Genomic DNA, 21,195 nt, shown 5'->3' on the forward strand with positions numbered 1-21,195 from the left:
AAATAACAAACTATTCATTAAACTGCTCCCTTTAAGTATGGTAATATAAATCTCTATATGGAAGTTGTGTGGCGTGAATCAGATATTTTAATATAAAAGAAATATAAAAATTTTTTCACATAAAGCAAAAATATGTATATAAAAGATGTTTTAAATATTATAAAAGAAGCAACAACAAGAGAGCCAAAGCCAGTCAATGTGACTGCTAAGAAGAGAAAAAGAAGAGGGTTCATACACTTCTTACGACCTAGCGACTTAATACAACAAGAATATAAAAAGTCGTGGGTGGACACACAAGACCTATTTCATATATTTATTATATACATGTATTTATATTGCACACCTTAAAAACAAGTAAAGTAATCTGCGTCAATTTGCTAAAACGACTTGTTTCTTTTTTTTTATCAATAAAAAATAATATTAGATAAATAATTATTTTTACCTCTTTCTTCGATACTGATATCTTCTTTAAAATTATGACCTGGTGGACCTAAAGTCACTGACGAATAAGTAACGTCGAGTAATATTATTAAGACAATAACTGTCTTAAATATAATTGTTGATTCAGCCATGTCAATAATAAGATATTATAAAATAATAAATAATAAAACATTAAACATTGTTAAAACAAAAAACGCACTTAATCCACTAATAAAAACAAACACTTTAAAAACTCTTAGAAAAACAAAGCACTTATAGGTACTGTAAATCAAGAAAACTAGTTAAATTGTTAATAATTCAGTTCAATACAACTTTTTTTTTATAATATAAATAATATACTTAAACGATATCCTGTCTTGGCTTATTGAGGTAAGAAACTCACAACATCTTAACAAATGAACTAAAGAACTTTTGCACAAAATAACACAAATTGAAAATAATATAATATTGTTATCACACAAATTTTCGATAATAGGCGCGATTGGATATTTAAAAAATGAACACACACTTAATATTTTGGTGAGATTTAATTAAACTGTTTTTTAAATGACAGCACCTGTTGCTTGAGGCGTTTAGGGCAACCGTGCCTTCACGCGCACTTAAAATGCTACCACATTACACATGGAATGTCTAATATGAATTAACAAAAAAGCAACAACCAAGTCTCTCAGCAATAACAAAACAGTGGTTTTAGTTTACTGTTACGAATTGTATGTTCGTATCAATGATTCGGTTATGTTCGGCTTTTACTTAAATACTTATATTGCAATTTGATTCGCTACTTTACTAGCTTCATTCCCTTTAAGTCAAATCAACTTAAGAATGATCTCTTCTTGTACCATTTTTATGTTTACTCAGCATCTTTTGTTTTTGTAACAAAATGGTAATCGAAAACAAAAATAATAATTTTTATTACGTTATGGTTTTCTTTATCACTTACAAACATCTTCAATTACGATGATAATGTTTGTAATATGAACTTCGAATTTATTATAAATCTGCAATTTTTTATTATTGCAAATTACAACAAACAGTTACAGGATGTTTCAGAAAATATATATATATATAAAAATCTTGAAAATAAAAATTAAAGTTCCTTTTTTTATGTACATTTTTTTTAAAACTTAATACATTGTGATAACTTCGAATCTTGTAATCGAAAAAATAAAGATAATTTATTTTACGCTTCAAATGTGTTTCTGTTAAAAAAAAATTATTGAAGTCTTTTTTGAGAAAAAATAAGATATTCCTGAAAGTTGGCATATATTTATTAAAAGGTTAAAGTAGGTATTAAAATCGAGATATTTACGAGAAATTTCGAATAATTTCTTGTTTGATCCTCGCTTTTATTTGAACTTGAAAGCTCACATACTAACTGAGCTTATAATTGAAATTTGAATGATTTAGGTCTTTACGTCCGGGATCAATTTACATAGCAATGGTATTTTTGGAAGTCTCAAAATGTAAAAATTTTTTTAACACTTATCATCGAATTTTTTGATGTAGTTAAAATGTCATACGCACGCACAGGGGAGTTTCAAAATAATAAAGCCATCAAACCACCTTTTTTAGGGAGAGTTAAAAATTTGCTTTTATAAATTATATTTTAACAGTTTTATACCGGGGGTGTATTTGTTCATGAATAAGTGTATTCATTAAAAAATTTTACCCATTCTCACCTTCCTGTGACTTAATTTCAAAAACTTTTATAGAATATAATAGATACATTGATGAATTCTAAATAAAATTTTTGCACTTTATTCCGAACATCCGGTATGCTATGATTACAATAGTATAGAAAAGTTTATTTTTATATTAACTAAAAGAAGCTCAATTAACAAACTTTACCTTTTTTAATTATGATAAATATTTGTTTTAAAACTGATTCTTAGGACTCAGACGTTTTTGTTTAAATACGTAATTGAATACTTACCATATGAAGAAATTTTCGAAATTAAGTTATGAATATATAATTTCAATTACTAATAAAAATTAAAGCATTCCATTCGTTCTAGTAATTTTTAACTTTACATAAAGTACTGTAATTATAAATATTTACAAAAATCATACTTTTAAATTTTAACGGTATAGAATATGGAAGTTTTTATATTATTCTATGGAATTTTAAAAAAGCGCGCTATAAAGTAAAAAATATTTATGTTTGCTTAATTTTCACTCAAAAATAAATGTTTTATGGGAAAATTAGTGGAAACTATTATCATAAAAAATACTTTATCAGCTATGTATAAAGCTTAAAATGCATTAAATTTTCAATTAGTTTAAAATGATTATAATTATTTGCAAAATAAGAGTAGAAGTCTATGAATTGACCCGATTCAAAATAAAAGCTGCGCAAAAAGTTGCGCGCGATAATAGAGTCGCCAGTGAACACGAACGCTGGCCTCGCCATCTCTGATTTACCAATATAGTCGCCATTACTAATGAAAAAACGCCCTCATCAGGAGCATTCTGGAGTTACAGGTAAGAAAATTCTTGTTTTTTATTAATAATTAACGTTTATTAGAAAATAAAACACAATTAAGCATAATTTTAATTAAGTACTAACTCAATTTTAATGTAATTCGATGTTGAGTCTGTTGCTTCATGTCTCAGGAGTCGTCCATATTGATGACAGCGCCGACTGTGCTCAATTTCAGAATTTTATAATATTATATGTGCCCCCTGTCTGTATTTTGATGCATGAAAGCTTTATAAATATTTTGGAAAATGCTTTGCTTTCAAATTTGGTTAAAAAATTTCATGCAAATTGCAGGAAAAAAGAAAATGTCAAGTGTTTGCAAATGGCGTAGGTATGGAGTCATTAATGATAACTATTGTGACATGTACGGTACCAGTAATGTCTTCGTGTACACATTTATTCGTTGATAGCTACAGTACCGCGTTTTTAAAAATGCTTCATGTATTTTGCTTGTTTTATGTTTTTTTCTGAATTTTATTTTTTTCACATACACATCTTTTTAAATTTTACAATTTTTGTACATCGCTTTTCTCAAGGTCATAATGCATTTAATAAGTTGTGTTCTTTTTTTGTCATTTTTATTAGTGGGCTATGAATAATTTTGTATTAAGTGAAAATATATACTTTATTTAAATATGCATTAAGCTGTTAAAAGCTGACATACAATGAGAAATGGTGTAGAAAAATACTTCAATGTTTGCGAATTTATTACTATTATAACGAAACATTTATTCCAATTATGAACATTTTCCAATTTTATGTAGATTATACGTCAACTGAAAAATTATTGAATGTTAGTGTCTAATGCAATGAAATGCTTGTAGTGAATCGAAGAAATTATTTTTATATTTATACTTACAGAAATAATAATTAAGAAGAAATAAACGCGGTAAACGCGATAAAATAATGGCCACCGAATTTGATCCAATTAAAATTGAAGGATTGGATAATGAAAATGCAGAAAATGTAACTGAAATTCAATCATATTTGGATACTTTTAATAAAGAGATTCAAAGTACAGATGGAACAACTATCACACAATTAACAGGTGATCATTTTACATTTGAAAAACAAATTTTTATGAAAATTTATGTCAACTAATTGTCTGTAGAGGTCCACACATCCTGTGGATTTATTTTTAACTAAACTATATTCATTAATAATTGTTTTGAATTGTTATAAACGATGATAAATTTTCGTTGTTAATTAGAAGTCGAAAAGGAGGATGGAGATGATGACGAAGGTACATATTTTGTGGATCAAGCTGGACATTATTATTACCAAGCAAAATCTAGTGATCCACCAGTTTTGGAAATACGAGGATCAGAAAATGGTGAAGAAGCTACAGAAGAAGGAGAGAAAGCTCCTTCGGATAATGAAGAAACTGAAACAGCTGAATTTTTAATACAACGAGAAGAGGATGATGAAGAAGAAGGGGTAAGAAAAGTTAATTCGATTTAATTTAATTCATCATTAATTTCTTGAATTCAGGATTTTTAAGTTTATGATACAATATACGAGAGAAATATTATTCGGGTTTGTTAGGACCTTACATTTTGATATTTACGTCCTTTGTATTACTAAATTTATTGTTTATAATGCGAATACCTTAAAATGAATTCTGTGGGATTTTGATAACGAATTGAAATGATCACCTTGTTAAATAAATTGACTCGATTAAGACATCCAAATTTATTAAATAATTATGTTAGAAATGATAAAATTAAACAAAAAGTACGAGGAGTAATATTAAACGATATTTTTTGATAACTATCTAAATCTAGTAAAAATTTTTAAACAAGGAAAAAATCAATTAACATAAAATTAACAGTGCAAGTATGCAACTACTTGGTTTACTAAATAAAAAAACTTTTGACAAAAAGAAAACCGACTTCCAAAGAAAAACTTTTCCAAAACAAATTAATATGCACTAAAAAGTAAAAAACTAACGAAAATATAATGTAGTTACAATTATTGTTATTTTTGGAGTCGGTGTCAGCCAAGGAAACAACTCTGACAGAACAGTTTGCTACATTAACTTGGCTGACACCGACTTCAAAAATTACAATAATTTTAGGTACATTATATTTTCGTTATTTTTTTTACTTTTTAGTGCATATTAATCTACATATCTAAATTAAGCATGCATATTAAGCTACATAACTAAAAAATTGACAATAAAACTTAACCCAATGCTGTATTTTCATGAGCAGGATAGACACAAATAATCTAAATATATCCTCCTCCTGCAAAAGTATTTGAATATTATATTTGCGGAAAAAAAAAACATGAAACAATATCACCATTCGCTTATGTTTTAACTTAGATTTAAAACACTTTAGATTTAAAACCCAACTTTCTTTTCCAGACAACAATTATTAACGAATCAGAAGCAAATCAAATGTTAATCAACACTGGTGATGCATTTCAAACAGTAACAATAGTACCATCCGAAAATACGCCAGGTGAAGTAAGCTATGTGTTAATTGTACAACAACAAGACGATGAAGAAAACAAAATAAACAACAGTGAAACAGATGGGGACCAATCAAATATAAACGTTTATGATTTCGACGAAAACGAAGAAGGTGGAATGGTGGATTCAGATGCTGAAGATGACAAATCAAAAATTATTAAATTTGTCACACCAAGAAAATCACAAACAGTGACACAAGCACATATGTGTAATTATTGTAATTACACGAGCCCTAAACGCTATTTATTATCACGTCACATGAAAAGCCACTCAGAAGAGCGGCCTCACAAATGTAGTGTCTGCGAACGTGGTTTTAAAACAATTGCATCATTACAAAATCATGTAAATACACATACTGGAACAAAACCACATCGTTGTAAATATTGTGAATCTGCTTTTACAACGTCTGGTGAACTTGTGCGACACGTACGCTATCGACACACTCATGAAAAACCACATAAATGTCGAGAATGTAATTACGCATCAGTTGAATTAAGTAAATTAAAACGTCACATTCGATGTCATACGGGAGAAAGACCGTATCAATGTCCGCATTGCACATACGCTAGTCCTGATACATTCAAATTAAAACGTCATTTACGGATACATACGGGTGAAAAACCATATGAGTGTGATATCTGTGCAGCTAGGTTCACACAATCGAATTCGTTAAAAGCACATAAGTTAATACATAATGTTGCTAATCGTCCAGTATTCCCTTGTGAACTATGTCCAACAACATGTGGACGAAAAACTGATTTACGTATACATGTGCAAAAATTACATACTTCGGATCGTCCGTTAAAATGTAAACGATGTGGAAAATCATTCCCCGATCGTTACAGCTATAAATTACATAATAAAACTCATGAAGGTGAAAAATGTTTTAAATGTGACTTGTGTCCGTATGCCTCAATATCGGCCCGACATTTGGAATCACATATGTTAATACATACCGATCAGAAGCCTTATCAATGTGATCAATGTGGGCAGTCGTTTAGACAAAAACAATTATTAAAACGACATCAGAATTTGTATCATAATCCCAATTATGTGCCACCAGCACCTAGAGAAAAAACTCATGAGTGTCCGGAATGTGGACGAGCATTTAGACATAAAGGAAATTTAATTAGACATATGGCTGTACATGATCCTGAATCAAGTTTACAGGAGAAACAATTAGCTTTGAAATTAGGACGACAAAAGAAAATACAAATTATTGATGGTCAACAAGTGGAAGTTATGCCTGGTCTTGATAGTGATATGGATGAAGATGATACAGATGTTGAAGTATCCGCTGTTGAAGGTGCAGACGGACAACAGTACGTTGTATTAGAAGTTATTCAATTTGCTGAAGATGAAGAGGGTGGTGAAAATGATGGAACTTTACTGGAAGCTGGTCAAATTTTACCTGATGACGGTGAGTGTATGTACGCTTGAATATTTTGTACGAAAATTGTAAAAATGTAAATTTCTGTTTTAAAAGTTGCTTGCTACTCTAAACTGTTTTTTCACACGTTAGAGATGTGCAAGATTAAAGTGCTTCTTATTATATTCTAAAACCAGAAGAAATAATATACAAGTAATAAATTGTGTTTATCCAATTTGTTTTACAAATACGGAAATCCGGTCCCTGTCTTATCCGGCACCCCTTGTAATCCGACATAAATATAACGGTAATTATAATGCAGATTTATTATGAATACATGAATTCTTCGTGGCTAAAATTAGAAAATGAGAAATAGACAAATTCGAGTGTTCGACACCACCTTCCAAAAAGTTTGTCGGATTACCGTGGATCCACAAACTTTTTTACAGTGTTGATTACAAACTGTAGTTTGAAAAATTTTTTTCTGCTTATTTAATTCTAAACATATTATTTAATGGAAAATAAAAGTAACGAGTAGCACCAAAATAGCAATTTTAGTCAGTTTGCTGGTTCGTAAATGTTTATTTGATTTATGACTTTAAATTAGCCCTCCATAAAGAATAATTTTGAGTATAGGAAAGCTAAAATAAAAGATTTTGGGCTCCTTAGTGAAAATCGAAAACTTAATGGTGTACCCTACCCCTTGAGTTAGCCGCATTACGACCTCTTAAAGCGGTCGTAATGCGAACGCTTTAAGAGGGGTGCTTAAAGCAAAAACACATAGTTTTTCTTTCATGCTATTACCTAAGATAATTATTACCTACCGTTTTTACCAAAAGTCAATGTATATCACAACAAAAAAAAAAAAAAAAATTAAAAACTTTGTGAAATTAGGGACCCGACTTTCGTTTATTAAGTTTTTCTTATACCCACAAACTATTCAAAATTATTAATTATATGCTTATACTGTAATTTGGTTTGCAATTTTCATCGTTGTTTTGATTTATAACTATTCTTTGTGTATTTAATTATCTACTAACGAATAATTTTATTCCAGATATAAATGAAGACGTTTTGGCAGCATTACAAAATCAAAAAGTTGAAAAAGAAGAACATGAAGAGGATAAGAAATTCAGCACTGAAAAAGACATGGAAAACTGTTTTGGATTTGATGTAAGTGTTTTATCCTCTGCTTATTTGGTTTTTTTATCCGAGTGTTTATTAAAAAATGTAGAATATTTTCAAACATGAAATTGTTAAGCGTGATAGTTAAATTTAAGTTAGTTAAGACCGATTTTTTGCATATCTTTTGCTTACTTGTTTCATATTAACGCCAAGTCAAAAATCACTAAACGATGACTCAAGATTTGATTTTTTTAGATTGCTACTAAAAATATATCATTGGATATTTTCAAATGATTGACGAATTGTTCATTAGAATACATTTTCCGATTATTTGGGAGAGGGGAGGGTTAGTTAAAACTATTTTGCGGTTGGCTTATAAGTTCCGCATCTGTTATTCCATTGTTGCTGTGTATTTTCAATTATTTATGGCTCTAGTCTTTTTGTGAGATTCCTTAAAAGAACATCAACATAACAAATTGTTGTTTAGGTCAAATTGAATTGTGTCCAACTTCTCCAATGATACGTATTTATTGTCTCGGAGCATTTAAAGACTGACTGCTTTTAGAATTTCTCACCCCATGTTAAACAGTCCAGATTTTTTAATCAGTCACAAACTGGAAAAATCAGGGAAATAGGGAAATCTATGGAATTGAAAACTAACCAACAACAAAATGAATTTATTTTTTGTTTTTATTGCTTTACACAGATAAAAAAAATCAGAACTGTTGTTTTTTCTTCTTTTTAGAATGTTTAGGGTAAAGAAAAAATAAAAAACACTAAAATCTGATACGTTACATGGGATTTCGAATAATACCACAGAAAATGGACTACCTATCTTCAAATAAACTTTTGTATTTATAAGGCCAAAATTACTCTTAAAAACACATAATCTTCCAAAATCCCATTCAAAGAGCGAACTTTTCAAAACGATTTTGGGCTATATCTTAGAAAATTATTGTCTTATCTTGTAATAAGACAATATAATGAATTGGATTTTCTTGACTGAGTTTTAATTACTCTAGGCAAATTCAAAAATCGAGATAAAATTATTTTTGAACTTTTGCAGTTTTTAAAATTATGGATTAAATCGCCAAAGACTGGAAGTAAAACTGAAAAATTAACAAAAATTTTGTTTTCAATTTGGGTAAAAATCAATATTAAGGGTAATTACTATCCAAAAAATACGATCATTTGACCATTTAAGGTATAGTTTTTAAGATATTACTTGAAATTCTATGAAATGCATAAATCAAATTTAACGTGTATGAATTTCTAAAATAGCATAGGAAGACATGATAAATTATATAGGAACAGCGAAAATGTTCAAAGAATAATAAATCGAAATACCTCAATTAAATCCATGTTTAATCTTTCTTTCTATCTTTAATATCTCTTCACTAAATTTAAATTAATATTAAATGAGATTGATGTAACCCTTCTTTCTATAAAAAAAAAAAAGTTTAAAGAGTACATGTTATTACACTCTATTGTAAACAATTTATCACAAGGTTAATTGCCAAAATAAATATATTTTATGATATATGGTCGATGTACTCTGCCGTAAAAGTAAAAACATAACTGGAAATCCTTGAAATGTACTTATTTAAATTGTCAAATATTTTAGGCGAATAATTGAGTAAATAGTACAAAAATTTCGTTCAATATAAATGTCAACACTTATGTTTAATGAGGTATCGCATAACTTGGAAAAGTATTTTTTATTTATACTACGAGTAATTCTAGGTTATCATGTCCTAAGGTACACTACAGTTTAAAGAAGTAATCCCGACACAATAGCAGCGTCGGGTCGTGCAAAAATCATCAAATAAAGCAGACGTATTTGCAAAAGAAAATATTGCTCGTAAGCTTTTATTACAACCAAATAACAAATGTGGCACAATATCTTTTTTTTTTTAAATTTATTTAACCAGTCAATTTTTTATAGGCACTAAAATCTGGCTAATTTTGCGATTGAGCCACAAGTTGATATGTACCTATTGAAGAAATTGCTCCAGCATATTGCCCGATTAGTCGATATCTCACTATATCCGGTCCATCGTAAAATGGATATTATTTTGGGGTTCATGATTACTCTTGAAAATTATTTTTACCCAAATTATGGCTGAAAACTGAAAATTATTTGCTATTAACTAAAAGCGATTGGCTTCCTCATTTTTTGTAAGGATCAGTTGCTCCAATTGCGCTGAGTAAATCCTCGCCTACTATTCGAATCCTTGTTGCTATATCCGGTTCTGCTCGGGTATTTCATCTATTAATTGCTTCAACATTTATTAATTGCATTCAATAACAATGAGTGAATATATTTCATGCTTGATAGATTTTTATTTTGATGGGTAATCAAGATCGTGCTAAAGATTATAAGTATTAATATTTAATAAATAATATAATCTATACATAGTATAATAGAAATTCGCTATCCGCGTCCGCCTGTTTATCCGCTAACTCCTTCTAAGCCGCGCAACGGATTTGAAACGGTTTTCACCATTGTAATTAATAATTTTTTCTGGAAAGATTTTATAGTACAAGCAATTAAAATTTCGTAAATTGTATAAATAATAACATGACAGGCGAGCCGGTGGACAGCAGAGTCCTAGTGATAGGGTGCCCTTTGGTTACTCTTCGAGTACGGAACCCTAAAACATTGTCTATAATATTATAGTATAAAATTCTAAAGGCCTTGTGCCTACATGAGAGTAGACCGGATGCATACTTGATGGTGTCTACTACCGTGCGAAGCCGATCTGGCCCCTAGTTTTTAATAAACCAGGATTTACTTAAGATATATGTATAATACATTATTCTTAGAAATGGATAAGCGTATTGTAAATTATTCTTAGAAATGGATTTAGAATCAACTATCGACATTGGGAAATTTTGTTAATGCATAAAAAATACGATCTTTAGAACACAAGATTATAAATATTAGATAAATGAGTCATCTAATGATTGAAATGAATAAGCGTATGACAACAGCTTTTTTAGTATTTTCCTTTTTCTATAGGGTGTCACGTAGGCAACGGATGCTCAAACTTTCCAGAAAATTGTTTTTTTGAAAAATTTTACTTTCAAGCAAAAGTATTGAAGTTAAAAAATATATATTAAGTATGGAATATACGAGTGGCTATGTTGCCTCCCTTACATTAGAGCAGCGCTTATTTTTTTTATCACAGTGATTTCGAAAAATTTGATCACTTATTCGTAATTACTGACTACGCAATATAAGATAAACTTTATTGTCCCTGAAATATATTAATTAATTGTTATTAAATTAAAATGAATAAATATAATAGTTTAAATTATCCAAATTAATAAATAGTTTACATAAATACATGAATTTTATGAGTTGCATAATTTATTGATTGGAAAAATTTCAGCTCAAAATACCTGAAAAGATTTGGATATATGAGACATCGTTAGAATTCCTACCATGTCAAGTAACACTGTGTTTTCTCTGTCTTGAAAAATAAGCCTGACGTATTTTTAGCTAAAGAAAACTAAAAATACTAAAGAAGAAATCGTTTTGATAAATAAATCCTATAATTTTTTGACCATAATTCGTATGTTGATTCGTAAAATATCCAGAAAAAGCTTGAAATAATTCCTGAAAAAAACATGGAAGGTATAATATTGATAAATTTCAAAATTATTTTTACAGGAAGAAGAAAATGAACAAGATGAAGACGATGACATAGACGAAGACAAAAACAAAATATCAATTTTAGGTTCTATGGAAGTTGATGACGATGAAGAAGAAGAAGAAGAAACATAATTCGTATTTACCACTAATTAGAAGAAATATTCAAATTATTTATAAATGTAAAAGAAAGTAAAACCAACACACAATTGTTTCTTTTTTTTTTTTAATGATTTTCGACGATTTATTATTTTTTCATTCCAAATATTCAATTTTTGTATGGAAAATTAATGGGAGCATTTTTTAAATTTATTTTCTCTTTTCTTTTTCATCAGTCTATATGCATGCAATAGATTGATGACGATACGTTGTCAGACAACCCGAATTTAATGGTTGTATCGATAATTTAAAAATATAGTAGGAAAACTTCCACGTTATATTTTTTAAATATCATATATTTTCTATATATCTAGTGAGCACATTTTTAAGGATTTGTGTTTTATAGGATGTTTTTAAAAATAGGAGTGATTTTTTGGGTCATTTTATAAAAAAAATTCTTTAATATTTTTATTGAATTTGACCGTAAATATGTTTAAAAAGTATATGCTTATCATTGTACAAAACGTAACGACAGCTAAATTATCATACTTTATATGGAAGAGGGGGATCCAGGTTTTTGTTTACTTTTTTTAGTTAATCTCTAGTCTTGGAATCAATTCACGTTATATGATTATAATGTTTCCATACAGGGAAAGGTGGAACAAATCGAATGAGAAATTTCTTATCAGCCTGAGAGGAAGCAGAAACTATTGTCAATTAAATAAATAACCTAAAAATTAAACGTAGAATACAGATTTAAAAGGAATTAAATAAATGTGACGTAAAATGGTATTTTATTTTTAATATGCTTATTATGTTGAGCCAAATTAGATAATTTTCCATGATGTTGAGAAGAGAAGCGCCGCCCTTTGCCTTCGTCAGATCTTCCGCCAATCTTTTTTATAATTATTTGAAAAATAAATACTTTTTAAAAATTTTTATCGTCTTGTGTCTCAGACTAGAAACGAAATTTGGAAAAACACCCAAAAAATTTCTCCATATTTACTACATGTAAAAAAACACACTATACATTCACGCGTAAAAAACACAATTTGGGAAAAATAGCGCATTTGTTGATAGAATCCATCAAATTGGAGAAAAAATTATGTTTACTTCGTTTTCGAAATATACATTCGGGATGAGATTTACTCAATTTAAGATTTGTTTATGACACAAAGTTCATAAGAACTATTTTTATATTTTGATAATAATTTCTAATTAACATCGTTTATGTCTTGTTATTCAAGGGTAAAACCGCCTTTCGCCATTCCAATCAAGACTTATATTTCGAATACTATGTTTTTCAATTATGTTCTCACTTCGATGAATTCTATCTATCATTCTTATAGTTTTGGACTATTTTTCCAAACTTTAACTATGTTTAAAACTTAATAATTTTTTTCTTTTGTATACCATGAATTTACCTTTTTTATTAAAAATAAAATCCTCCTAACACACACTTTTAAAGAATTGTAATGTTATAACAAACTGCTGATTTGTGTTTATATAAACTATATATATTATGGCGTGTTGAAAATGAATTTTTTGACATCATTTCTGTGAAATGATGAATTATATTTGTACATTAAGAAGTTGGTGGACAGTCAGTTAGTTGTATATTCCGCAAAAAAAAAAAACATAGCCGTAGTTAATTTAAATAAATAATTAAGTAAATGTTTAGAGTTGTTAAGATTTTTTCAATAAAATGATTAAAATAAATACTAATTGTTTTATTTTTTAGCTTAACATTGTTTTGCAAAAAAAATTATGATGGTAAGCTGTTGTAATCGAATCAGGACAATTACACTATTAATTTTATGTTTGCTTAAAAACTTCCACATACGCGCCCCTTTGTAACCTCGCGCTTGTAGGCACTTGCCTACCTTATGGATATTCCGTCTCTATTTGAAACGAATTTTTGTTCCTAGAAAAAAAATTTTTTCCCCTTTAAAGTTCGTGTTTAAAGCCTTTATAATGGTAATGGATAGGTTTTGTGGAATCATTTGCAGTTTTTTTATAATTGTTTTATCTATTATAATAGTTTTTCCATTATCAAGGATGATGAATTATATGGTAAGTAATCTTTCAAGTGGAACACATTACAATTTGCTTTTTTTCATTTTCAAATTCCAATCTATTGAACATTATTACTTAACAAAGATATGTGCACATAAGTCTAAAATAGTCTAAAATGTAAAGTAATATGCTTTTTATTAATAATAATATTTTGTATTATGAATTTAATTTATTGGTAATTAAAATAATAAATTAGGTCTTATAATATACATGTATTTTATAACAGACTTCGTTTTGCTTGATAAAATAATTTATAAACACAAATAAAATTAGTTACTTATAACCACTAACTCCTCCTAACATGGTTTGTGCAGTCGAAGCCAAAAACTTGGGTACTGAAAAGATAAGAACGGTAGCAGTGTTTGCAAATTGACCACCCATATCGGCTGCAGCTTTAAATGTGTCTCCAATTGACTTTGTAACCGTCTCAATGTGCTGTTTACTATTCCCCACAATCGAATTTGTGTTTTCAACAATAATTTCTTTCGCTACTTCTAAACCTTCACCAATTGCTCTTGTACCACTGGCCGCAGTATTTTGTGCATTAGCAAATGTACCTAAAATATCTAATAGAAATCTTGCACGAGATGATCCTTCTGCCGGTTGAATATGTGATTCGGCTGGTCTTCCCTTAAATTAAACATACAAAATTCAGTTGAGTGTCAACTATTAAAGATAAACAAATTAATGTGTGGCATATGCATTGGCGGAAATAAAAAATTTGTTGTTGTTTACACTAAATAAATTAGCATGTATATAACGGCTGCAATATCTTAAAGATATTCTCCTTGATGTTGTTTCATATCTTGAAAGCAACTTGATCTTAGAATAATTGGAATTTTGCATGGAAGCAACGACTTAAAAAATACGGCACGCCAGGTTGGGTTATATAGGTTTAAGGATTCGTATAAACTAAAATGCAGTTATTTCAATTGCTGGCTTGTGGTCCCTTTTGCTATTTTTATTATCCCGAAGCCCTAAACATTTTATTATGTTTTCTTTCAGTTCAGATCCGCGTATTTCAATATAATTGGAGAAAAATTGTTTTACGCGATATTTGACTGTGAGTGATGGGGGGGGGGGGGGGGGTTATTTTACCATCTTACATTTATTAATTAAACAAATAAATAAATAATTTATTATTTATTAACTTAATGATAGAAAGTTACCATTTTCAACCCGAAAAACGAAATTTAAAATTTTGTAATATCTTAATTACGTTTGGGGATGTCTACAATGTGAAAATAAATGGATCAAATTGTCTAATACTGTCGCGTTGATGTGAGTATATAGAACATGAGGAATCTTTCTTATTAGATTGAATAATTAAATCATGAGCATAACGAAGGGAAATTTGGAATACATGTTTAAAGTAATAAGTGATATCAATTTTAAGTTAACATTCTTTATTTAAATCTTCACAAAAAATTTTACAAACACCATTAATATTATTTACTTGCAACCCACAACATGTTACCCCATCATGCTCTCTGCAGAGTTTTTAAAAAAATCGAATGCTGACATGATAACAGATGTAGCACTGTTTAACATTTGTTGACCCGAATCGACTGCGGTGTCCATAACTTTTTTCCCATGTTCAACCATTTCTCCCGCTGCACCCGGTTCTGGTCTTCCCTAAAATTAAACATACACAAAAATTTAAAGTGTTGCGTCCATATAGTTTTATTTACGATATTTAAGACTGCGATGTTGACATTGTCTCGTCTAGCCGAGCTGATTGCTCACTGAACAATGGTCAGTATTGCTCAGTTAGTTCGACATACCGAGTACCTTAAGGAAAAAAAGATAATATTAGTAGATGGAGTGCTGCAGGTGTTGAGTAAACGTTCGCGAGCATTCGACAGTTCAGCCTATGGTAAACATGAATTGATAGCAAAAAAGAGGAATACATATTAGAGCAGAGATATGATTCCGTTTCTCAGGAAAATTTTTGGTACCTATATGGATGATTTTCAATATCGGTCACTCACGGATACTAAAAACTGTCGTTGGAGACATTATTAATCAAAATTACTAAATTAATAAATGCTTACTTATTCTTTTCTTCTTGTTTTATTCAATACATGATACGTCGAGTGATCTTGTATCAATATAATATGTCTGTCTGTCTGTCTGTCTGGACATAAAAAGTGAGGTCGAGTTCGTAAATGAGCAACATATGGACCAATTGATCTTGGGTCCGTAGGGTCCATCTTGTAAACCGTTTAGATAGAACAAAAGTTAATGTGTAAAAAATATTCCTTATAAAAAAATAAACAACTTTTGTTTGAAACATTTTTTTGTAAACATCTCTGCTTACCCATGGGGGCGCAAATTGTATAGTTTGTATTATATGGGAATATCATGTATGTAAGTGTGCCATGTATGTATGTGTAATGTGACAGTGTAATCTCAACACTGTCCATACAAGGTATTTCTACAATTAACTTAGTCAATTGTTTGTTTTCACTTGATTTAATTCTAAAATTCGAATAAATTATTGTGCAAAAAACCGAACAGTAGAATACATTTTAATATACAATTCTTTCCGTGCAATAAGCAATTATTTTTTGAACATTGAGTTATAAAATTATGAAAAATATTATTGATTAGAATTAGATAGTAAAATAAACAAGGTTACCAATAATAATTTACCCAACAAAAGCGGAGGTATCGATATATATCTACAGGATGTAACAAGAAAATATGTTCCAAAACAAGTTCCACAAAACATTTTATTCTCATTTTGGATGGTTACGTTGGTTATTGTTGGCACAAAATTTTTACATGAACCAAAAATTTTATATGTAAAAATTCGTCTACAAACATGTAGATTCCAAAATGAATTATTTTTTTCTGAAATCCTCCAAAATTTTGAATATACTACACGATAGTATTAAGAGGGATAATATCTAGAATTCTAGACTAAAAATTTTTCCCCATTAAGATTAGACTATATTTGTAGAAATGGTATTTTTGAAACCGGGTTTTAGCCACCTTATAATAATAAGGATTTAAACTAGGCAGTATAAATCTACAACTCAAAATTATCTGCAAATTTACAACGTTCTATCTTTTATAATTTTGGAACAGAGCCCCGGAAAGAAGGATGGTAAATGATATATAGTTTAGTAGATAAATTTTTATATAACACATGCACTATCGAATAACACAATCATATAAATCGAGTTGGTTGATATAAATCGAGTTATATTGGTAATAAAGTCTTAGAAGTATTTGCAATCACAAATATACAGACTTATGGAAAAAATATTAGCGTATGAAAAAAGGTGTTCAAAATAAATTGAAATAACATTTAAGATCTACATCTGCAGTTATGATAAATATTTCCATTTTACTTATAACAATCGAAAAATTCCAAATTGAAATTAATTTTGAATTGTCGACACTATAAAAACAAAACGAAGTCGAATAATTGAATAAAAGACACAATCTCACTTATAGCCACAGAAACAACTTCACTTGCATAACGATAATCGCGATTATCTTACGCAAACAATCTGGATACCTGCAGGAGCTGCGTAACCGCCACTTCAAAGCTTAAACAAATCAAACACAATTTTAAGACAACATTTCTTTATTAAAATACTGATAAAACAATTTATTAACACAAATAATATTATTTATTTGCTATCACCACCAGCTCCAAACATAGCTTGTGCACTTGTAGCGAAAAACTTGGGTAGTGACAAGAAAAGAACTGCAGCAGTGTTTGCAAATTGACCACCCATATCGGCTGCAGCTTTAAATGAATCTCCAACTGCTTTTGTATCAGTATCAATAGCATTTTTACCATTTCCCACAATTGAATTTGTGTTTTCAACAAAAATTTCTTGCGCTACATCTATACCTTCTCCAACTGCTCTTGAGCCACTGACAGCAGTTTTTTGTGCATTTGTAAAGGTACTTAAAGCATCTAATAAAAATTTTGCACGAGTTGGTCCTTCCGCTGGTTGAATATGAGATTCAGCTGGTCTTCCCTAAAATTAAACATACAAATTTCAGTTCAATATTAACGATGATAAAACAAATAATGTATGATGCCAATTTTCGAAAAAGAAGAAAAATTGATTAAATAAAGAAGTCTTAAGAATCCTCTGCTAGTCATTCCCTAGCTTATAAACTGCATATTCGTAGAAATTGTACTTTTGCATGAAGGTAATATTTAAAGTATAGAGGTAATAATAATGGTTTAGGTCGCTGAAATGCGGATATTTCACTCAATGACTTGTAGTCCATTATGCTACTCTAATGACCACAAAATCAATAACCTGTTTCATAATACTTTGGCTTGAAGCATTGCTAGCTAGATTCACGCAAAGTTTATCGTGTTTTTGAATAGTTTTCTACTGCTTCTTGTAAGGGCCCTAAGAAAATTGTCTCCCATTATCTTTTGTTTTAAAACCAAGCAGTGGCATAGTAGATAATTATTAATCATCGTCGGTGATTTTCCACGTTTGTATAGGTTAATCTCGAATACACAATTTCCTATGATTACGCCGATGATACTGCATACAAGATATTTCCTGTGTTTCAGTAATTGCATATGTTTTATATTTATTTCGGGCCACAGTACCCAGAATGTGAGAAAAACCACATGGGTTTAGCAAGCCCCTTTGTGTTTCAACGAGATAAATTCATTTATCGCCTTCCTTAAGGCGTTGAACGGGGAAAGTGATGAGCCAGCCATCTTCCTTAATGTTTCCTATCACAAGTCTGTCTATCACAACTCGCCCTTATCTTTGTTCTATTTGTTTTAGATTTTATTTCATTTTCATCATTTCTTCACAGAGAAAATTTGCTTTTAATTTAACAAAAAAAGTCAGGAACAATACAGTCAAAATTCAGAAATAATATGATACATTTTTCACCGTTTCCATAAAAATTTAAAGTTTTTAATTAACTATTCAATCAATAAATTTAACCGTCAGAGCTTCTACAGACTACAGAGAAGAGTGGGGTTGAGTTCCCAATACGGACACTTTTATGGCAGAATTTCGATTCGAATTATTTCGAGACAGTTTTCTTTTGACCCTTTGACGAGTCTTCATAGTTTCCTTTCCCTAGCCTTTCATTTGTATTAATTGAAACAAGTTCTGTACTTATTCTAGCTATTTACAGTCCTCTATTTTCTCGCGTTGTAATGGAGCCTTCAGGATTCACTCCTTAGATGCCCTAGATTCGCGTCTACCGAGATTTGGTATTTTGCGCGGTCGGCTTATACAGCAGAATTTTTGAAAAGCACTATTTAAGGCGGCTGCGTTTATTAACAGTACTCCCGCCTCCCTTACATAATATTATTATCCTTACATAATAAGCCTCATAAATCTATCCCAATCTGTTTCTTGGAATTTACCTCCCTCCTCCCTCTGTTTGGAAAACTAGAAACGTCTCCCTTATTGCATATTGTTAAAAGTTAATATACAATCCATTATTGACTCACCTCGTTCATTTATTATGGTGCTACCCACACACAGTATGGTTTCCTCAATATGACTCGCACTATGTTCTGAACTTCACCTGGTGGTGGCTCCATCTCGTATGGCATGTATGCGAAGACCAAGGACAGTTTTATGTTACCTTGATCCACGCAGGGTGCCATAGTCGAATGTTTGTTTGTGCTGTATTGAGACAAAAGCATAAGTTTGGTAATGTTTTTGGTCACTATGCACGCTCTTTTCTTACCTCTGGTTTAAGAGTATATCACAAAACATAGTCCTTTAACCTTAGTTGCCGAATTTTATCTTTGGCAAGTTATGGTTTTTGGACTAAAACCAAGTTTACACTCTTTTCGATCATGTACAACATCGAATCCTATGTGGCTGCCAAGTAGAGATAAAGATTAATTATCGCCACTAGCAGCCTTGCTGGATTCCATGCTGCTCTTATGTGAAACATAGTTCGTCTCAGTCTCGAATGATTTGCGTTAGAAAATCTAGCGACTTTCTGTTGCCACATTCTATGACTTTGACTCCCATATGCCATCCAGTTTCGTTGTAATCTACTTCATCATTGAGGGACTCTGTAATTTCAAACAGAATCCTTGACTCCACCTCCATTCACCTTTCAAGAGTCATCCTGCCGTCAAGAGCAATTGATGACGGCTATCTGACAGTTCTCAGGTGAATTGAAACGTATCGGAGCTTTACGCTTTTTTTTTAGGACGTGCTCTTTTCTTTTAAGAATTTTTAGAATTTGGTCAATTAAATTTGTTAGGCTGTGAAGATTCCTGACAAACTCTCTAGCAGTATGCCCTATACTGCTCCTTTGAGGATAAGAGAGGCGTTTCTCTCTATCTTGTGGTGGATAAGGTGCCAGTCCTTATCGGTCGAATCCTCATCTTTTTTGTTGCTCTTTTTTTTTTGGGACGACTAAGCTTTTAGAAAAGCTTTGTTGTTCCTCTGAACATATAAACTTTTTCCCGAAATTTTTTTTTGAAAACTGAACAGTTTTGGCAGATATTAGACAAATTTCTGACTCGTATTAATTAAATTAACATAAAACTTCATCGACTGAGTGTTATATTCACAAGAATGTATAAATAACATGCGCATGCTCTGCTAAAGTAGTTTTGTTTTTCACTTATTTTAAAAATTATTCGAATTAAAAGGTTTTGCATAGTAAATTATTTATTTCACCGAAGAAAAAAATTTATACCACTAAAGTCTAAAAAGCTTTCCTTCTAACAATTCCCAAACAACTAACAATTAACAGTTCGCATTGGTGATATTTCATTGTTGATGTCTACAATGAGTTTCAATTTGAATCACATATTTAAAAAAATATTTAAATACCTTTTTGGTCTATTTTTTAAATTTTAATAAATTATAAAAAATAAAAATTTTAATAAAATTAATATTTACAGTAAATAAAATAAAATACTTACATTTGTGAAATGAAAGATCAAACAGAAGAAAAATGTCACTTGAATGATAAACTTAATCATAATTAATAACTTCTATTCGTTACCAATGCAATAATCGAACTGATCTGCGAGTATTTTATACAACTTATTAAATGTTTTAAGACATGCAAAGTAATTAACATAAGTTATTAAAAAGGTGAAGAGTGTAGGTAAAATGTTTGTTGACAATAAGTTTTTATGTAAGAACCTTCAAACTCCTCTCGTCTGAATATTTAATGTAAATTGTTGTAATTTTTTTTTGTACTAGTAAATTACATTTTATTTCTATAACATATGTTATTAGTGAGGTCATGCGGAACCTAGATTATGTATGTAATTGAAAAGATGATTTATAACAATTGAACCAAAAATCTATTGATGAATTTTATTAATTTTTTATTGGTCAAGGAAATTCCTAAAATTTTGTAAATATATGCTGTATCAATAAAACCATACTTGGTGAATTCCTCAAAAGTATGTAATAAACAAAAAGAAATAATTATATTAGGATTTTAATTTTCTATTATCGAGTTTTCAAATATAAAGGTTG

The 21,195-nt window shown here is 29.8% G+C and overlaps 2 protein-coding genes across 4 annotated transcripts; one reads left to right on the forward strand and one right to left on the reverse strand.

Annotated features, from left to right (window-relative positions):
* Nucleotides 1-2,844: 2,844 nt before the first annotated feature.
* Nucleotides 2,845-11,773, forward strand: LOC123295311 (transcriptional repressor CTCF-like). Of its 3 annotated transcripts, none has more exons than XM_044876607.1 (6): nucleotides 2,845-2,922; nucleotides 3,782-3,968; nucleotides 4,131-4,357; nucleotides 5,289-6,822; nucleotides 7,823-7,938; nucleotides 11,567-11,773. In XM_044876607.1, the coding sequence occupies exons 2-6, from the start codon at nucleotides 3,827-3,829 to the stop codon at nucleotides 11,678-11,680; spliced, it is 2,133 nt and encodes a 710-aa protein (XP_044732542.1). In that variant the 5' UTR covers nucleotides 2,845-2,922; nucleotides 3,782-3,826; the 3' UTR covers nucleotides 11,681-11,773. The 3 variants fall into 3 exon arrangements, with proteins under 3 accessions (XP_044732542.1, XP_044732545.1, XP_044732543.1); XM_044876610.1 differs by having other exon boundaries at nucleotides 5,289-6,816; XM_044876608.1 differs by lacking the exon at nucleotides 2,845-2,922 and adding an exon at nucleotides 3,174-3,251.
* A 5,552-nt stretch (nucleotides 11,774-17,325) lies between these two features.
* On the reverse strand, nucleotides 17,326-20,821 carry LOC123294658. The gene is made up of 2 exons (XM_044875760.1): nucleotides 20,628-20,821; nucleotides 17,326-17,721 (listed from the first exon to the last, which is right to left on the reverse strand). Exons 1-2 carry the CDS (start codon nucleotides 20,685-20,687, stop codon nucleotides 17,365-17,367), a joined length of 417 nt encoding a protein of 138 aa, XP_044731695.1. The 5' UTR covers nucleotides 20,688-20,821; the 3' UTR covers nucleotides 17,326-17,364.
* Nucleotides 20,822-21,195: the final 374 nt, after the last annotated feature.

Source organism: Chrysoperla carnea, chromosome 3, assembly GCF_905475395.1.
Source record: "Chrysoperla carnea chromosome 3, inChrCarn1.1, whole genome shotgun sequence".
NCBI lineage: Eukaryota > Metazoa > Arthropoda > Insecta > Neuroptera > Chrysopidae > Chrysoperla > Chrysoperla carnea.

What these genes read in the sequence shown, in the direction of transcription:
- LOC123295311 (XM_044876607.1), top strand. Translation starts at nt 3,827, where the DNA reads ATGGCCACCGAATTTGATCCAATTAAAATTGAAGGATTGGATAATGAA. An exon ending in TTTACCTGATGACGGTGAGT is followed by an intron (nt 6,823 to 7,822) that starts GTATGTACGCTT and finishes ATTTTATTCCAG; the next exon opens with ATATAAATGAAGACGTTTTG. An exon ending in AAAACTGTTTTGGATTTGAT is followed by an intron (nt 7,939 to 11,566) that starts GTAAGTGTTTTA and finishes TTATTTTTACAG; the next exon opens with GAAGAAGAAAATGAACAAGA.
- LOC123294658 (XM_044875760.1), bottom strand. Translation starts at nt 20,687, where the DNA reads ATGATTAAGTTTATCATTCAAGTGACATTTTTCTTCTGTTTGATCTTT. An exon ending in TGATCTTTCATTTCACAAAT is followed by an intron (nt 17,722 to 20,627) that starts GTAAGTATTTTA and finishes GTTTAATTTTAG; the next exon opens with GGAAGACCAGCTGAATCTCA.